This window comes from Arvicola amphibius, chromosome 14 (assembly GCF_903992535.2).
Source record: "Arvicola amphibius chromosome 14, mArvAmp1.2, whole genome shotgun sequence".
Lineage (NCBI taxonomy): Eukaryota > Metazoa > Chordata > Mammalia > Rodentia > Cricetidae > Arvicola > Arvicola amphibius.
The window spans coordinates 21,085,896-21,104,595 of NC_052060.1; the positions used below are offsets into that span (position 1 = coordinate 21,085,896).

Here is an 18,700-nt window from a genome sequence, read left to right on the forward strand (position 1 = left end):
ATATAGACTGCATCTACATGCAGTCCTGAGTTGGAGTCCTGCATCGCTACTCTGGTTAGTTAGATGATTTTTAGCTGACTCAAGCAAGCCTGTTTCCTCATCTGAGACGGGGCCAATCATATCTACTGCATCGGGCTACTGTGAGTATTGAACAAGATAATCCTAAATCATGTCTGATATTAGTTATGCAACCAATAAATAATAACGGTTAATGAGTTGGTTGGTTGTGTTCTTCACATCGCTGAAGTATACTCACAGGTCAAACGGTCAGAATCGTTAGGCTTCTATTTTAACACTTATCTTCCAACAACTGCCCTCTACATAACTGAACTGATCACTGGACCTTTTTCTGAGACTTCTAGCTTTGTAGCCTTTAAAATAAAGCTGTGTTTTTTCCCTGTGGCCCTGTGAGAAAAGGGAGACTATAGAATAAAGGGTTATTATGATGTATTTAAAATCCCAGTAAAAAGGAAAGGATAGAGTCTTACTTAAAGATATTAAAAGATCTCTTCATTTTAGATGCTTGTAGTTGACTTACTTTGTTATTGAGATTATTGCACATATTTGTACATGTGTATGTGTGTACGGGAGACACGTCAGGTTGCACACACAGAAGGCAGAGGTTAGAGTTAGGTATCTTCCTCTGTTCCTTCCCATGGCATATTTGAAGACACGGTTCCTCACTCAACTTGAATCTCACAGTTTTGGCTGGACAGCTAACAAGTGGGCCTCTGTACTGTGTCTATCTTGCCCTCTCTCTTGGTGCTAAGTTTGCCAGCATATGTCACTGGGCCAATCTTTTATGTGGGTACTGGGGATCTAAACCCAGATTCTCATGCTTGTGCGGCAAGCACTTTACCTGCTGAGCCATGTCCTCAGCCCCTAAGTCCTTGGAGTTTATAATACTTCAGCTTAATTACTCATCTCTGTTCAATCAAAATTGGAAAACTGAATTCCATATTTTAACTCTCCTATGAAATGAATTTTAAGCTGATTATGATTTCTGCAAAGGACAGCTAGACTCTAAGGCCAAGACTTTAGTCAACTCTCTTTACTGCAATGTGACATTGACTTGGTACTGAATGTTTTTTTTCCATTTTTGCAAATTCCCCACTGAGTGAGGTGTGATGGCAGCATCATAATTTTAGTATCAATTGCAGAAGCTCAGAATTTCCTTATGATTGAAAACGCTTCTCTCATGCAAGGCACTGCTTGCCTGTTTGCAATCCATCAAAGCAAATGGAAGTTGAGCTAGCAGGGAGATACTCTTCATGTGTTTTCAAACTTCCACAGAAGCAGAGAGCCCTGTATAAATGCAAGGTGAACTGCTCAGGGAGTTCCACCAGGCCCAGTAATGAACAACTTGCAAGGTGGCTTACTGCAGTGCTTGCTTCTGTAGGATGCTTCAGAGAGATGCAAAAGTGTGTTTGTTCCGCTGGGGCCATACATGTAGGGGAACCTTGCTCATCCCAAGTGTCCTCGCAGTGCCAATCATGACTATTGTGAGATTCTAGTTTCCTCAGGAAGATGCTATTACCTAATACTGGATGCTTAGAATTCAGGCTCTTCTTCATTCTGTGAGTTGTTGTTTTTTGAGGTATTGCCAGATGAGTCATTTTTTATTCCATGTCTGTAAAAATGGTAATTGCTCAGAAAAGATTTTTAAACTGCTCATTTGAATAAAGAGTTTTGAAATTGAATACATCTGAACACCAAGGTATGCCCATTAATCTATTTCCAAGTGATATTTTCTCCTAATGGTTCCTATTTTAATGTCAAAGCTCCTTTCTTTTGGTTGTCTGTGGACAGTTGAAGAACTCAAAACATGATGCAGGGAGGTCTAGAAGTAGAAAGGAAGGTGTCTTCAGGTTCTATAAAATTGAATGCAGAGATCTGACCACATCGTACAATGGTCACTACAATCATAAGTGATAGTATGCCTCAGATTGTGCTCAGAGAAATTGTCTAGGCACATGTTGGCTCTTTCTTTTTCCTTGTCATGCTATCCTTAATGTGATAACTTTTGTGTAAAGAATTGCTTTATCTTTGAAACTGAGCTCATAAATGTTGTCTTCCTTCTTCATAACATCATGTTGGTTGTTCTCTCCATGATCTTATAACTCTTTGTCCCGACTTCCATGTTGGATTTATCTACTTTTCTGCAATTCAATTGTGTTTCTCTAAGAGCACTGATGGAGCTCTCATTTCCTTTTGCTTTTTGTGTCTCTCATATTATCTTGGGGCAAAGTAGGATACAGAAAATTTCACAAGGTATCATTGTATTTGTTCTGGAGATCAGATGTGTGGTTTTATCATGCTTGGCAAATGCTTACCACAGGGCTATTTTACAGTCCTCTTTCTACTCCAAGTTTTGTGATAGGTCTCATTAAGTTGCTCAGTATGACTTACTTCCTGCTCCAGGAAGACCTTTATGCTGTGACCCTCCTGCCTCAGCCTCCCAAGTGGCTGGGAATAAAGGTCTGATGGGAAGAAGTATTGAACATACAGGTTCCTCTCACTACTTGGCCATTCAGGAAACACTGGGTCAAGGCCAACTTCGTGCTCAGCTGGAGAATTTGTTTGTCATTGGATTTCCTATTTTCTTTACAGGTTTTTTTGTTTATCTCTTCTCTTTTAATTACCATTTTGATATTTTTGTTTATATTTTCCCTAAATTACCTATGGGCAAATTTATGTTTTGGGGGACATATAGAAAATTTTTCTTTAATAATAGGCATATAGGAGGCAGCGAACTCCACAGGAACAGGACTGGGCCAGTGATCTAGGCTGCAGCGAGCTCTGCTGGAGTGGGACTGAGCCGTCTACCTAGGCTGGAGCAGGCCTGAGACTGTAAGCTGCACAGGAGCAGGTACAGGGGAACAACTGCTGAGAGAGTGGGCCAGAGTCAGAGACCTCTGCAGGTCCAGGCATGAGTCTGGGACCTACTAGGGTGTAGGCAGGATCCAGTGACCTCTGCGGGTCCACGTGTTAGTCTGGGACCTTTGAGGGAGGAGGCCTGAGCCAGGACCTCTGAGGGTTTGGGCTCACCCAAGTCTGGGACCTCTAAGGGAGTAGATTAGAGCCAGAGACCTTTACAGGACCAACCCTAAGCCAGAGTCCTCCAGAGGAGCAAATCCAGAAGATGGGCATTTACAGAAACAGGTCTGACCTGGCAACCTAGACCAGCGGAGGACTGAGACAGTGAACTCCAGGGGAGCAGATCAAACCCTGTGTACACCGAGCAACCTCCAGGAACATGGAGTAACCAACGGGGTAACTGGAACGGTGGCACTGACTATACCACAAGGAGCAACCATCTGAGTTTTGGAGCCACTAGCACTTGGAAGATTGATCACCAGAGTCACAGACAGCCCCAACTATACCAATTAGAGGAAATGATGGGTAGACAAGGTAAGAACACACGCAACACCACAAAGAGCAACACAACACCAGTAAAATCTAATGGCCCTATGACAGCAAGATTTGAACAATCAAATATAAATGAAGCAGAAGCAAATGACCTAAAAAAAATAACTTCAGGAGAATGTTTGAGACTCTTAAAAAGGAAATAAGAAATTCCCTCAAAGAAATGGAGGTTGGAAGACATCAGCAAATCCCTTAAAGAAAACCAAGAAAAAGCCATAAAACATATAAAAGAAACTATTCAAAACTTGAAAACTGAAATAGAGACAATAAAGAAAACACAAGCCAAGCTGAGGTAATTATAAAAACAGAAACCATGAGAAAATGATCAGGAACCAAAAACATAAGCATAAACAGAAGAATACAAGAGATGGAAGAGAGAATCTCAAGTGCTGAAGATAAAATAAAGGAAATAGACTCATCAGTCAAAGAAAACATTAAATCTAACAAAAACTTAACCCAAAATATGGGACACCATGAAAAGGCCAAACATAAGAATAATAGGTATAGAAGGAGAAGTTCAACTCAAAAGCACAAAAACTATGTTTAACAAAATCATAGAAGAAAACTTTCCCAACCTAAAGAAAGATATGCCTATGAAGATACAAGAAGCACACAGAACACCAAATAGACTGGATCAAAAAAGTCCCTTCATCACATAATAATCAAAATATTAAAATACAGAATAAAAAAAGAATTTAAGAGCCGCAAAAGAAAAAGGCTAGGTAACATATAAAAGCAGACATCGGAATTACACCTGACTTCTCAATGGAGACAAAGAAAGCCAGAAGGTCCTGGACAAGTGTTAAACATTTAGAGACCACGTATGCCAGACCAGACTATTATACCCAGCAAAACTTTCAATCACCATAGAAGGAAAATCAAGATGTTCCATGACAAAACCAGATTTAACCAATACCTAGCCACAAATTCAGTCCTACACAAAGTACTAGAAAGAAAACTCTAACCCAAGGAAGTTGGCTACATCAACAAAACCACAGACAATTGATGATGTCACAGCATCAAATCCCAAAGAAGGGAAAAACACACAAATTAACATCACCAACAACGGAAACTAAATTAAGAGGAGATTGCAATCACTGTTCATTAATATCCCTTAATATAAATGGACTCAACTCACCTATAAAAAGACACAGGCTAACAGATTGGCTATAAAAGAAAAATCCATCCTTTTGCTGCATACAAGAAACACACCTCAACATCAAAGACAGATATTGCCTCAGAGTAAATGGTTGAAAAAATTTCTAATCAAATGGACCTAAGAAACAAGCAGGTGTAGCTACTCTAATGCCTAACAATATAAACTTCAAACTAAAGTCAATCAAAAGAGACAAAGAAGAACATTGCATATAATTCACAGGAAAAATCCATCAAGAGGAAATCTCAATAATGAACATCTATGCCTCAAATACAAGAGCACCCTCATATGTAAAAGAAACATTTCTAAAGCTTAAATCATACATTAAACCCCACACACTAATAGCGGGAGACTTCAACACTCCACTCTCATCATTGGACAGGTCAGTCACACAAAAAGTTAACAGAGAAATAAGGGAACTAACAGATGCTATGACTCAAATGGAGTTAACAGACATCCATAGAATATTCCAACCAAACATAAAAGAATATGCCTTCTTCTAAGCACCACATGGGACCTTTTAAAAATTGACCACATACTTGGTAACAAAGCAAACCTCAACAGATACAAAAAAATTGGAATAACCCCATTTATCATATCAGATCACCATGGCTTAATACTAGAATTCAAAAGCAACACTAATTCCAGAAAGCCCAGAAATACATGCAAATTAAACAATGCTCACCTGAACTATCAATGGGTCAAGGAATAAATAAAGGGAGAAATTAAAGACTTCCTAAAAGTCAATGATAATGACCACACAGCATACCCAAACTTATGGGATACAATAAAAGCAGTGTTAAGAGGAAAGTTCATAGCATTAAATGCCTACATAATGAAGCTAGAAAAGACCCATACTAGTGAATTAACAGAACATTTAAAAACTTTAGAACAAAAGGAATCAAACTCACCCAAGAGAACTAGATGACAGAAAATAATCAAATTGAAAGATGAAATTAATAAAATAGAAACAAAGAAAACAATACAAAGAATCAATGAGTCAAAGAGTTGGTTCTTTGAGAAAAATCAACACAATAGGCAAACTTTTATCCAAACTAACCAAAAGGCAGAGAAAGGATATACAAATCAATAAAATTGAAATGAAAAGGGGGACATAACAACAGACACAGAGAAAATCCAGAGGATCATCAAGTCATATTTCGAAAACCTGTATTCTACAAAATTGGAAAACTTAAAGGAAATAGACAACTTTCTGTATAAATATCACTTACCAAACTGAAATCAAGACCAGATAAGCAAGTTAAACAAACCTATAACTGCTAAAGAAATAGAAACAGTCACCAAAAGTCTCCCAACCAAAAAAAGCCCAAGACAATATGTTTTCAGCTCAGAATTCTACAAGACTTTCAACAAAAAACTAATACCAATACTCCTCAAATTTTTCAACACAATAGAAATGGAAGGAACATTTCCAAACTCTTTTTATGAGGCTACAAATACCCTGATACCCAAACCACAGAAAGATATTACTAAGAAAGAGAATTAAAAAAAAAAAAACACTTGCTGTTCTTTAATTAATTTATTTATTTATTCATACAGTATCCTGCCTGTAGGCCAGAAGAGGCCACCAGATCTCATTATAGGTGGTTGTGAGCCACCACGTGGTTGCTGGGAATTGAGCTCAGGACCTCTGGAAGGGTAGTCAGTGCTCTTAACTGCTGAGCTATCTCTCCAGCACCTAAGAAAGAAAATTAGAGACTAATCTCACTCATGAACATTGATGCAAAAATACTAAATAAAATACTGGCAAATCAAATCCAAGAACACATCACGCCCATCATCCACCATGATCAAGTCGGCTTCATCTCAGAGATGCAGGGATGGTTTAACATACGAAAATCTGTCAACGTAATCTACCATATAAACAAACTGAAAACTAAAAGCCACATGATCATCTCATCAGATGCCGAAAATGCTTTTGACAAAAGACAACATCCCTTCATGATAAAGGTCTTGGAGAGAGCAGGGATACAAGGAACATACCTAAACATAATAAAGGCAATATACAGCAAGCCAACAGCCAACATCAAACTAACTGGAGAGAAACTCCCAGCGATCGCACTGAAGTCTGAAACAAGACAAGGTTGTCCACTCTCTCTATATCTATTCAGTATAGTTCTTGAGGTCCTAGCTAGAGCAATAAGATAACAAAAGGAGATCTAGCAGATACAAATCAGAAAAGAAATCAAACTCTCACTATTTATTGATGATATGATAGTTTACATAAGTGACCCCAAAAATTCTACCAAAGAATTTCTACAATTCATAAACACTTTCATAAACAAGATTAACTCAAAAAAAATCAGTAGCACTCCTTTACACAGATGATAAATGGGCAGAGAAAGAAATCAGAGAATCATTACCCTTCGCAATAGCCGCAAGTAGCATAAAATATCTCAAAGTAACTCTAACCAAACAAGTAAAATATTTGTATGACAAGAACCTTAAATCTTTGAAAAAAGAAATTAAACAAGATACCAGAAAATGGAAAGCTCTCCCATGCTGTTGGGTAAGCAGAATTAACATAATAAAAATGGCAATCTTACCAAAAGCAATCTACAGATTCAATGCAATGACCATCAAAATCCCAGCAAAAAAAGGGGGATGGGAGGAGTAGGGAGGGGAGTAGAGAAAAATGATGGCGTAAATCACAAACAATCCCACACCAGTTTGGGATTATGATTAATAGAATGGTTATTTATTTAAAGGGGAAAAAACTTACAGATCACCATCCCAGACAATAGCCCTCTGCGCAATCAGGAAGGGATCCTAGTCGTCAGAAGCGGAGCCGGAAGCCAGAGAGCGAGCGGAGGGAAGTGGCCGCATTTTTTTTTTAATTTTTTTCCAGTTTATTTTTTATTAAAAATTGCCATCTCCTCCCCTCCTCCTCCTCCTACCCTCCCCTCCCCTCTACCCATACCCCCACTCCCTCCCTCTCCAGGCCAAAGAGCCATCAGGGTTCTCTACACTGTGGCCGCATTTTTAAAAAGAGAGACCACACCCCAATGGGCTGGTATCTCAGCGGCTATTGGCTGAAGGAGCAGAAGGAGCTCCTGCAACAGAAAAATGTAGAGCTAAGTAAAATCAATAAAAAATAAAAATAATAAGCATATAACCTTAATGCTTAAAGCTAGAATTGAAATTGAACTTCTTTATTTAAAGGACTAGAAATTTAGATTCCATTGGCTTAAATCATTCTCTGAACAACCTCGATGAAGCTCTGGAAAAAAATAAATAGATGTAGTAGAAAATAAAAGTACACTAACAAAGAAGGGAGTGGGAAAACCAACACAAGCTAAACATCAAAGGTGGGTAAAGGTTTGAGATCTTAAAGGGATTTAAGAAATTATCGTATTCAGCCTTTTATTTCACAGAAGTGGTGTAAAAAGCTGCAGACACCTAAGCTGACCCCTTTATATGCAGCACTAGAGCATGCGACTCCCAGTACCTGTCTGAGCATTGTAAACGCATCCTGGGAAAAAAACGTACACACCCACACAGATGTGGGTGATCTCTATTGAGAGGCTATGCACTGATGTGTCTAGAATTAAAATGTCACTAGGCTATAGAAATACCTACAAGTAAACCAAAGGGGCATTATGCCACCATTTGCTATGCAAGAAAGAAGTCAGGAAGAGGCCGGCCATCATTCATCCCTTCCTACTCCATATATGCTAATGTTTTTATAATGGAATACTGATGAAAACAGAGACAAGAATGTAATAGAATCATATAATGTTACAAAGTGATATTTTTAGTTTCTTCATTTTCTTTTTTGGCTAGCTCTTTCTCCATCAGACAAACAGGTAAATGGTATGTAACTAAGCTTAAATAAGTCAACATGGTGAAGATCTCAAAAAAAAAAACCACTTTGCAGAAGCAGATTAAGGTATTGCTAAAGCTATAACTCCTTTGAGAACCAATGGCAGGGTTGCAGCTTTCCATCATGAGGGAAGCAACACGTTAGGACTCGGTGTGCATCAGAATGCACGGAAAAATGACCAGTATTGTGATAGATGGTTTGAAAAACCCATCAAGTAGGTGAGTAGATCATCCCCAAGTCAGACTGCAGCCACTGGGAACACTTAGTCCTCAAATGCCATAAAGAAGAGGTCAGGAATGGCATGAAAATATTCTGCAGACTCATTCATATGGTTGCTAGGAAGTATGGTGTGTTGTCTCCTAGAAACTTGAAAATGAGGGAAATAAGGTTGCCTTCATAAAACGACACTGTAGAATTCTTGTGTAAATTATCCAAATTGAGAGAGTCAATGTCACCTTCCTGTCATAGGAGGGCTCTGGGAATGAAGTATACATGGCAGGCATGACAGAAGTGATATTAACCTGACTTTCTGTATTAATGTATCTGACAAATGGGAGAATAAACTCATCAAAAGTGGGAAGCCTAAGAAAAGGGATCATCTGAAAAGCAGAGTGGCCTTTCAATGCCATTGCTGCCTTAGGAAGAGGGCTGGCAACCTGGAAAACTTCAGACTCTCCCTTCCTCTTTGAAGGTGGATGTGGATGTCAGGATGTTCCAGTCTGATGTTATTAGCATGAAAGCAGTCTAACTTTCCTGCTCCCGAGCTTATGAAGCAGACTTTGGAATATTATCTGACGCCACATGTGGCCTTAATTGCAGGAAAGAGAACACACGGGTCATAAGGCTTTGGGTATGTTTGATGTCATAGCAGTTATTTTGTAGTATGAATAACAGCAGGGTATTGGACCACAATGTCCAATATGTCTTTCCATATACCTATCTCCAAGAGGAGACTTTGCTGATCCTGTGCTAGCTCCCAGTGTGAATATAATAATTATAGCAACTAAATTCATTGTGCTATGTGCACAGCACTCTCTTACCTATGTTAATTAATTTATTTTTATGTTGACTCCGTAAATAGTCAAGCTAATTTTACAGATGGGGAAAAATATAAATAGAAGAGGATGTATCACTTGCCCAAAACCAACCCAGTTAATTGAGGAGAAAACAGAATTTTGAACTCAGAACTAACTTCGTAATTCTAGTCCATACCCATTACTTTATACAGCCATTCTATTTGTTACAGACTGCAATCTCTTCTCTATCATTCTCAAATTGAAACAGAAAATCTGAAAATGGAAAGCTTTTCCCGACACAGTCCTAGGGCACAACATACTGTGATTTAAAGTAATTTGGAGAGAAAGTCAGTAACTAGTATGTGTTGTCTCCTCTTATTCCCTTGGTGAGAATAATCACATAAAATGCTTGATTGCGTAAGGCTGTTGATATTCTTCCTTGAGTACAATAACCACATAATATATGTGTACTGTCATGCCATTCAAAATTCCTGAAAGTGTTCTATTCAAAACCATAGCTGTTGCCATGAGCTTCAGATAAGGGCATCCAAGCTGGGGCTTGTGAACAGCTTGGAATTCTGCTTGTGCATTTGGGGTTAGAAGCTTGTTGAATGCATAGTCAGCCAGTCATATTTGCTACCCTAGTGATTAAATAGGGGTTCTCAGTCTTCAAGGACTGGAGGTCAGAGGCTGGAAGTGGTCCAGGAACCCAGACATGGAATTCGGCTCAGGGAGGCCTGTGAAAACCAGCCTGCCAGCATGCCGTTTCTAGATGGCTGCATGGCGAGTGAGAAGCAAAGAGCCTGTTTGCCGCTTGGACTCCCTCCAAGGTCTCAGATGGTCTCTCTCTGTTGGAGACTGGAAGCTCTGGTGTTAGACCTGATGGGCTGTGAAGGCCACATATTCCAGAAGACATGAGAAGACGGATGAAAAGCCAGTCTAGCCAAGCATACATTATAGGATTATTTAGGATTACTCAATCACTTACCAAAATAACCGTTCCATAAACACTTAAAAGAACCAAGAATAAAGCATAGCCATGCTCTTAAATGGCTGACGTTCAGTTCCTATATCTAGACAGAGCTGAGTTTAAATCTGGCCTTTACAGACATTAGCTGTGCTAGCCTAGGAAATCTTACCCATTTTCCATGCCTGTGTTTTCCTATATTTCAAATAAGATAATAGTAGTTCAGACTACATGTGTGGGGTTTAAGTCTACAGATAATACAGATAATACAGATAAAGTTTTTAATGAAGTACAAAAGCCTAAGCAAGCAACAATAGCTCTCCTTTGAACAGTTTTTGTTAGAGATAGTCAGGCAGTTCCATTAGGTCTAGACATACTATCAAAAGTTAGAGTGAGGGAGAAAGAAGGGAATAGCTTTGTATAGACTTCATTGATGAGTTAGCACTGAGTCTTGATGGAATAAACAGAATTTCAATAAAGAGAAAAGAAAAGGCGCTCTTGGAGAAAGAGATGAGTTTTCCATGGTGTTGTGATCTGTAGAGACTACTGGTTAAGTGGCTCTATATTCACCAAAAAGACTGGAGCTAGGACTGGCTGATAACTGCTAAAGCTCAAACTCAAACAAAAGAATAGACTGGGATGCTTAAGGAGGCAGCTGCAGAGTGACAAGAGACAGGGCTGGGAAATAAGCAGGGGCAGGCGGGATGGTTTCAAGAGCAGGAAGTAACAACCAGAGTTCTGAGAAGCCATGGGACTTAGAGCAGAGTCTCTTGTTTGAATGGATGTCAAAGCAGGGCTCAAGTCCCTGTGGAGACGGAGATGATCACTTCAAATAACCCGAAATGTGTAGTGGGAAATGTGTAGTGGGAAATGTGTAGTCATTAGAAGAAAGATAAACCTTGGCTTAAGTTTTCATCCCACCTCTGCTACGTGTGCAAACTTGAATCCCAAGAATCATAGTCATGTTTTCCATACGTGAAAAGTAAAAACCATAGCATCAACCTTAAAAGATTGGGTGTGAGTCTAGAAGGGACTAATGCATCTAAAGTGCTCAGGAAACTGGCTGGATGATGCAGCATCCATGTGTACATCTGGGGCTATAGAAACTGGTCAATGCAAATTTAATATCAGGGAAAATAATAGAATACTCATCAAATTACTTCCCATTACTCAGAGGAGTAGGAGACTTTGTACAACAATTCAAGTTAGATAGCCAAACAGACAAATAAGGCCCAGGTTAGATCAATTTAATTTTCCGTCCTTGAAGAATATTAGACTAGGTCTTTCAGAGAAAGGTAAAAATAAGAATATAGCTGAACTGACTGTACTTTTGCCTGTTTCCATGGTGTTCTTAAGGTCACACTGAAAAAAATTGTTTAGATCAGCATGCCCCACAAGAGTGTTTTGTAGAAAGCTACTGGGTGTTCAATGAAATAAAAAGAAGTTTGGGAAATACTGAGTCAAAGAGGTTAATTTATGCCAGAACTTCTTAGATATTTCTAATAATGTGATTGTGAGTATGTAAAACTTAGTATAATAGAATTTTCTAATTCTTTTGCCATAGTATTTAAGAAGACTGTGTGTTTTCTGTGTATGATGTGTGTAGGCAGGTATTCACATGTATAAATCTGGTATGTACTTGCCATGTTGCATGTATAGAGGTCAGAAGATAGCCTCCGGTGACAGTGATTGCCTCCCACCCTGTTTGAGGGAGGGTTCCTTGTTTTTTGCTGCTTCACACCCTTGACTGGCTGGCTCATGGACTCCTACAGCAGTGGTTCTCAATCTTCCTAGTATGCTGACATTTCAATACAGTTCCTAATGTTGCGGTAACCCCAACCATAAAATTATTTGATTGCTACCTTATAACAGTAATTTTCCTAATGTTATGAATAGTAATATGTTTTCTGATGGTCTTGGGTGACCCCTGTAAAAGGGCCCTTTGCATCTAAAGGGGGAGTGGCCCATATGCTGAGAACCACTATTCTACAACAGTCTTCCGTCTCCACCTCCCATCTGCACGGAGGAGTGCTGGGATTACAGATGCTCACTACAATATCTGGCTTTAAGTGGGCTCTGTGTATCATAACTCAGGTCCTCATACTTGCATATAAATTGTGTTACCCACAGAGTCATTTCCTAGGCCCTGTTATAGAGTTTTTCTATAGGTAAAAGAACACAAGAGAAACAGATGATGAGACATTACATTTTGATATAAATATGGCTTTTACAAGGAGATTATTAAGTTGCATGTCAAAAAATCATGCTTATATTGAATATACCACAGAAGTAAGAGTTTGGGGATTGCTACTGAATGCCTTATTCATGATTTGAACAATAGGAATCAAGAGGATCATGGTTAGGCATTATGTTGGACAGAGCTTCTCTTTATTTGGAAAATAAAAATAAAATTCAAAGGACATTTAAGAATGCATTTTTTAAAAGTAGAGTAGAAGTCATTAGGGAGACAAAAAGATGCCATTAAAATAAGCTTTTTAGGAGAAAAGACAAAGATCTTTATGAGTATACGTATGTCTTTAAAGACACTGGGTCTTGAATACAAGCACAAAGGAAAAAATATCAGAGGAGTTCTTACTTAGCATTGTTCAAGTTTATTATAGTAAAAATGCAGAGAATAGGGCTATATATCCAGCAGGTTACGGTGATTTTATTTTTGAGTATTGGTATTCCATACACTTCTTTCTTGGGGCTATATGTGTCATGAGAAAGAGGCTCTGAGTTGCTCTAAAATACAATAACTTCAAAGCTCAGGAACTCAAAGCAAGGTTCCAGTTAGAGTTGTTCCTAAATGGTAATCTAGGTATCCTTGAAGTGGATCTCATGATGAAAATCTCCTGCCTTTCTAGCGCAAACCTGTGCAAGAACACAGAATCTGACGTTCTCCTACCTACTTGTGATTCTAAGGGTAGAGATTACTTCTGAACAGTGGCATCTCCAGGCCACTGAGGTGGATGCTGAAGGTTTCAATCTCTTCTTTTTTTATACCAATGACTTTGTTTGTTATGGAGATGTGACATTCTAAGAGTCTCTGAGACAGGTGGTTGACTCACAATGCGTGGAATAAAGTCATGTAAGGGTGAACATGCATGTGCTAACACATGCATGCATGTGAGAACAGACAATATGGAAGGAGGACCATGAAAGGGAAGGAGGTTCTGGAAAACAAAGTGAAGTTCAATAGACATTTTTAAAAAATAGAATAGAGATCATTAGGGAGACAAGAAAGATGCCTTTTCCATAAGCCTTAGAGAAGAGAAGAGCTTGGTACTTGGGTTTAATAACTATAGTAATGAATTAGAGGGCTTCTCTGACTAAGTAACATGGAAACATTTTCACATGAAGATGGGATATGGGTTGGAGATTGCTAACCTGGAATACATAAAACTAGGACTAATAGAGTTCTTATACTACTTTGAAAGATAAAAAGGGCCAAGATTAGGAGATAGCCAACACTGAAATTACAAAATAAATTACATTAGCAAAGCTATCCAGCAGAGGACAAGACCATCATATGACAGAATCTTGACTGATTTTGGACACGTTGTGAAGGTATTATGCAAAACATATTTTGTGAGTTAGCATCTTAATCTTAAAATGCTATGAAAGAAGAACGATTATCCTCAAACCAAGAATGGGAAACAGGATATTGGAGAGGACAGGTTATTGGCAAATAGAGGATTGTGGATTTGATCTTGTAACACACTGCCAACTTGTGAAAGTGTTTATTGTCGTTAACGGGTGTTTAAATTAAAGCCTGGAATGCTAGAAAGTGTGTTGATTTCAAGCATTTTCTATATAATTTCTAACGTTTTTTACCAAGATTTTGTCCTATTGATGACTGCAAGTTTGAATTGATCCCTTAGCCACTATTAACCGTTGGGTCCATATGTCACTATGCTGCTCGAACACAGATGTGAAAGAATTCCGGTAATCCATAGAAAGTCAGTCAAAAACAGGAAAGTGGATAGTTGAACAATCAGGGCTATAGGGAAAATCAAAGGCGGATATGGTCTCTTGGCCAGGACTAACTTGGTGGTATTTAATATGCAAACGGTTAAGGGAGTAAAACTACCCCTTGGAGAATATAGCAAGAAACTCATTTCAGGAAGGGAGCTTCTCAAAATCAAGGTCTTCCTAGAGGAAACGTTACAAAAACCCAATTATTTGAGGCAGAGTGAACAGGTAGAATGGGGTGATGTTAGGGTGAAGCCAATAGTAACTACCCATTGCCCTTCCAGTGACCTTGGCAAGGTTTGACTCTGAGCATGGAGCAGAATGCTAGAAAGTTGCATGAACTTGGCCCTTTTCATACTCTCCTATTAAAGAACCATCAGGACCTGAAGGTGAAATCCGAACCATTTTCACTTAGAGGGGGCCTTAAACTAAGCTTGACAGCTGTGCTGATGGGAGTTCTCAGGTAGGTAGACATACAAGACAGCAACAGACAACCTCAGGAGATCATTTCCAAAGTCTAGAGTCCATGGCTTTCAATGACCACAGAAAGCTTCAAGTCCCCTAGAAATCACCTAGGAAAAAAAAAAAAAAACCCAACGTTTCTCTTTAACAGAGCTTTAATAAGTAGTAGCTTTAATTGTAGTAGCAAGAAGTCAGGTTTTTAACACAGAGATAAACTGAACATTCTTACAAAAAATGGGTAAGAAAAAAAGGGTTCTTTTTTCACCTCTGGGAAGAATTTTTATCTTAATTTCCTGTTCCCACACTTCATAGCTTGTTACCTGATCCATTACTCCAACATGTAACTCGATAAAGTTTGGCTTCTTGTGATACAGGTTTTCAGCGCTGACTTCTCCCAGCTGTTGCTCTGAAGTGCCAGATAAAATTGTTTGCCTTGCATGGAGCCTGTGGCTTCCTCTTCAGCTCCTCATTGTCCTGTGGCTCCTCCGACTTCTTGCTGTGCAGTTCTATGCTTATCTTGCCCTTCCTCTGCTTTTTAAAGAGGGCAAACTTTAGACTTTTCCAGGTGGCTAATCTTTCCATCCTCAGAATTGTGCTGATTAGTTGGGAAATAGTCCTCTTTTTCCTCCAGCATGTCAAGCTTGGTCTTTACATATGTAGGGATGTCACTGGGCTGTGACATGAGTCTTCATGGGCATCTCATGTGGTCCCTGAGAACACAGATACTGCCTATGCCTCTTTTCTTCATGTGGCACCCTGAGGCTTGCAGTCATGTTTTTTATCCAAAAGCATCCCTTGCTGAAAGAATCCAAAGCAGTCATGGCTTGGTGGCTGGCATTTGCGAAAAGCTGCCTCTCTCCCTAGGCAACATTGTGTGCTACCTAGAATTGGAGGGGCTAACCTTCACTGGACAAAACATCTTTTGGCTTACTCCCTGTGAGAAATAGAAACGGACGTGTCAATACCCAAAGGTTTCTGGAACTTGTTTACGGCTAGTCGGCATTGAGAATTTTCCTGGCCTGTGCTATTAATTTGGGAGGGGGGCAGAAATTACCTCCTGTTTCATCTACTTAGAACAAAATTATCTCTGTGATTTTTATGAACTATTTTGCACCATAGTGGGAAGGTAAGAGGACCGACTCTAACAGGTGATTACAATGCTAACACATGCTTGCAAATGGTAAGATCCAGAATAAATCTTCTGCTGCATTTTGAAAAGGAAAGAAGCAAAGTCACAATTGCAAGAGGAACGAAGGAAGAAACCATTCATCATGCACAGGACATGGAATGGAGCAAAGCTACTCACAGGTATTTGCAGTGCCTTTTGGGATAGGGAGGTATGAGCCTGGACTCCACGGTCGGCCCTGATAATTCTTCTTGCATTTCCCGCAGTCTGGACCTGTTGTGTTGTGCTCACACTCACACGTCAGTTTGCTGTTGTCATACACACACACAGTGGCGTGCAGGTTGCACTTGCACCTAGGCAGAGGAGAGACAAAGAGTTCTTTGTCAGTCAAGCCGGCCTTAGCAACCTAGCTACTAGGGGGCATGTGTAGCTCTCAAACCACGCAGCATTTTTGTGCTCTCTGGAAATGAGTGGAGACCCACAGGCTTATCCCTAAGGATCTCTTTGACAAAGGTCTTTTGGAGAAGGGGCTGTTGAGATGTAGGACTCTTCACTCCACATTCCCAGGAAGACGAATGCTAGGCCTGAAGCTGTCTTTGGATAGCTGTGCCCCTCAAGACTTTCTTCCAAAGCCATCCAAAATATTATCTCCAGGGGATGGCTCATCTGTGATATCAATAATCTGACAATGTTACCAGTTTCTCTGGCTTTAAAGAGAGATGCTATCTTTTTCATGTCACTGTGACAATTCCGATTCGTTGAAAAAATCATGACACCATTGAAACAATTTTCTAATGACTCAGCAGCTTATGATCGGGCTTTCTCATGTTGGAATTAAATAATCACAGGAACTTTGGCATCAAGTCCACCCCCTGACCCTAGGGGAGGAGAGGCAGTAAATTTATACTTTCCATTCTCAACATATGACAATCACAAGCCCCCCCCTCCCCAAAACTGGCCAACTGACTCTAGCAAGAGGTACTTAGAATCCTAGGAAACAGAACACAAACAAACAAACATGTATATATGTGACAGTGATTCGCCACCACTAACTGTGACATCAGAGCTGTGACATATTAGGGGCAATCATGGAACACGTGATTTCCCTTACCCTTTCTGAGATTGAAAGCCCTTGACTGAAACTATGGAGGCGAACTAACTTGCTATTTGTCAAGGCAGCGGGTAATAAAGTGTCTCACTTCCTTTTCAGGCCATATCCTCTGGAAATGTAAAGCCTACGTTGACAGAATGACCATGAATAGGGATGTGCCCACGCAGAGGAGAATGACCACGAATAGAGATCCATGCCCACACAGAGAGGACCAGGGATAAAATACCAACATACGTCAGACTCAGAAGCTGAAATGTCACCTGTGTGTAGGTGTGCTAAAATGAGAACCTTCCGTGAGCTAGGTAAGAATAACTGAACCCGTTTCATAAAGACAAATACTGCTGTGCTTTGTGTATTTTCTTTGGAGGAAGATGTCATAAACCGGGAAAAAATAACAGAACGCTTTTTTAATAGGTGGCAAAGGAAATTATTTAACTATTGTTATTTCTACAACATCTGTATGGCAATGGCTATTCTCTTTTGAGGCAAATGGGCTCATACTCGTTATAAAGAAGAAAATGGGTGGGCTTGACTGTGGCCTAGAGATCCTTGGCTTTCTTCTAAGAGGGTATAATTCCTGAAGCAATGATCATTCAGTCAAATCTTTCGGGGGAAGACCAGGCCTGGGCTTCCTGATGGCTCTCCTACAATGAGTAATACTTCTAGCTACACTCCCCCCCCCCCGTGTACCTATTATTCATGATAAGATAGAATGGTAATATTAAAATAATAGAAATCAAAATTAACATATAAATAGCACCTTTAGAGATGCACATTTTCAGCATCTGCCTAAATGGAAGGGGAAAAGTAATTCATTTAAACAGATAGTTTTAATGGTGAACTAGGCCCTAGAGCGACCTCTGACATAAAGGTAGCTCTGTGTACTAGTGTACTTTATTAAAAGATCTTCTTCGTTCCTGACATTAGCACCTTTATTTATGGATGTGTTTATACATATGGAGGATGTTTGAAGCCCAAGTGAGAGCAGCGCCAGCTCCTACTGATTTAACATCCTATCTGGTGTTAAAATTTCAAATGAGGAAATGAACAAGGTGACCCCCAAAGAATATGCTTGTTTTGTGTTTGACGTCTGAGAATGCAAACACTCAATGTGAGCTGGATTATATATCTTGCAGCAGCTTTCAATATGTGTATACACGTAGCTCTTCTTTGAGGTCCAGGCCATTTCCATTCTAAAGATAGGATATTAGCTGAGAAAGATATTCTTTGAATAACAAAAGGAAGTAAAAGGAGAATAGATGGATTGCTCTTACTAGTTTTTCGTAGATTTCTGGCAGTAAAAGATTCATTCTCTCTCACCCGTCTAAAAGTATGTTATTGAGGGTTCACTTCAGTACATAATCCTTAACCAAAACTCATATACATCTCCAGTATTAGTTTTCTAATTAATTAAGTTTCTTTCACGTGTTGGTTTGGTAATTATTACTTAAGGATTTTGTATTTTTTGAAAATTACTATATATCTATCTATATCTATATCTATATCTATATATATATCTGTATCTATCTATCTATCATCTATCTATCTATCATCTATCTATCTATCTATCTATCTATTTATCATCTATCTATCTATATTCCTTTTTAGCCTCTGGAA

General features: G+C 39.3%; 1 protein-coding gene across 6 annotated transcripts in view; it reads right to left on the minus strand.

Annotated features, from left to right (window-relative positions):
• Ntng1 (netrin G1) overlaps positions 1 to 18,700 on the minus strand; it is a 317,901-nt gene that overhangs the window by 70,909 nt on the left and 228,292 nt on the right. For all 6 annotated transcript variants that reach the window (XM_038311558.1, XM_038311555.1, XM_038311553.1 and 3 more), the window contains exon 3: positions 16,153 to 16,325. In XM_038311558.1, coding sequence (XP_038167486.1) covers positions 16,153 to 16,325 — 173 coding nt within the window. The remainder of the gene's footprint in view (positions 1 to 16,152; positions 16,326 to 18,700) is intronic.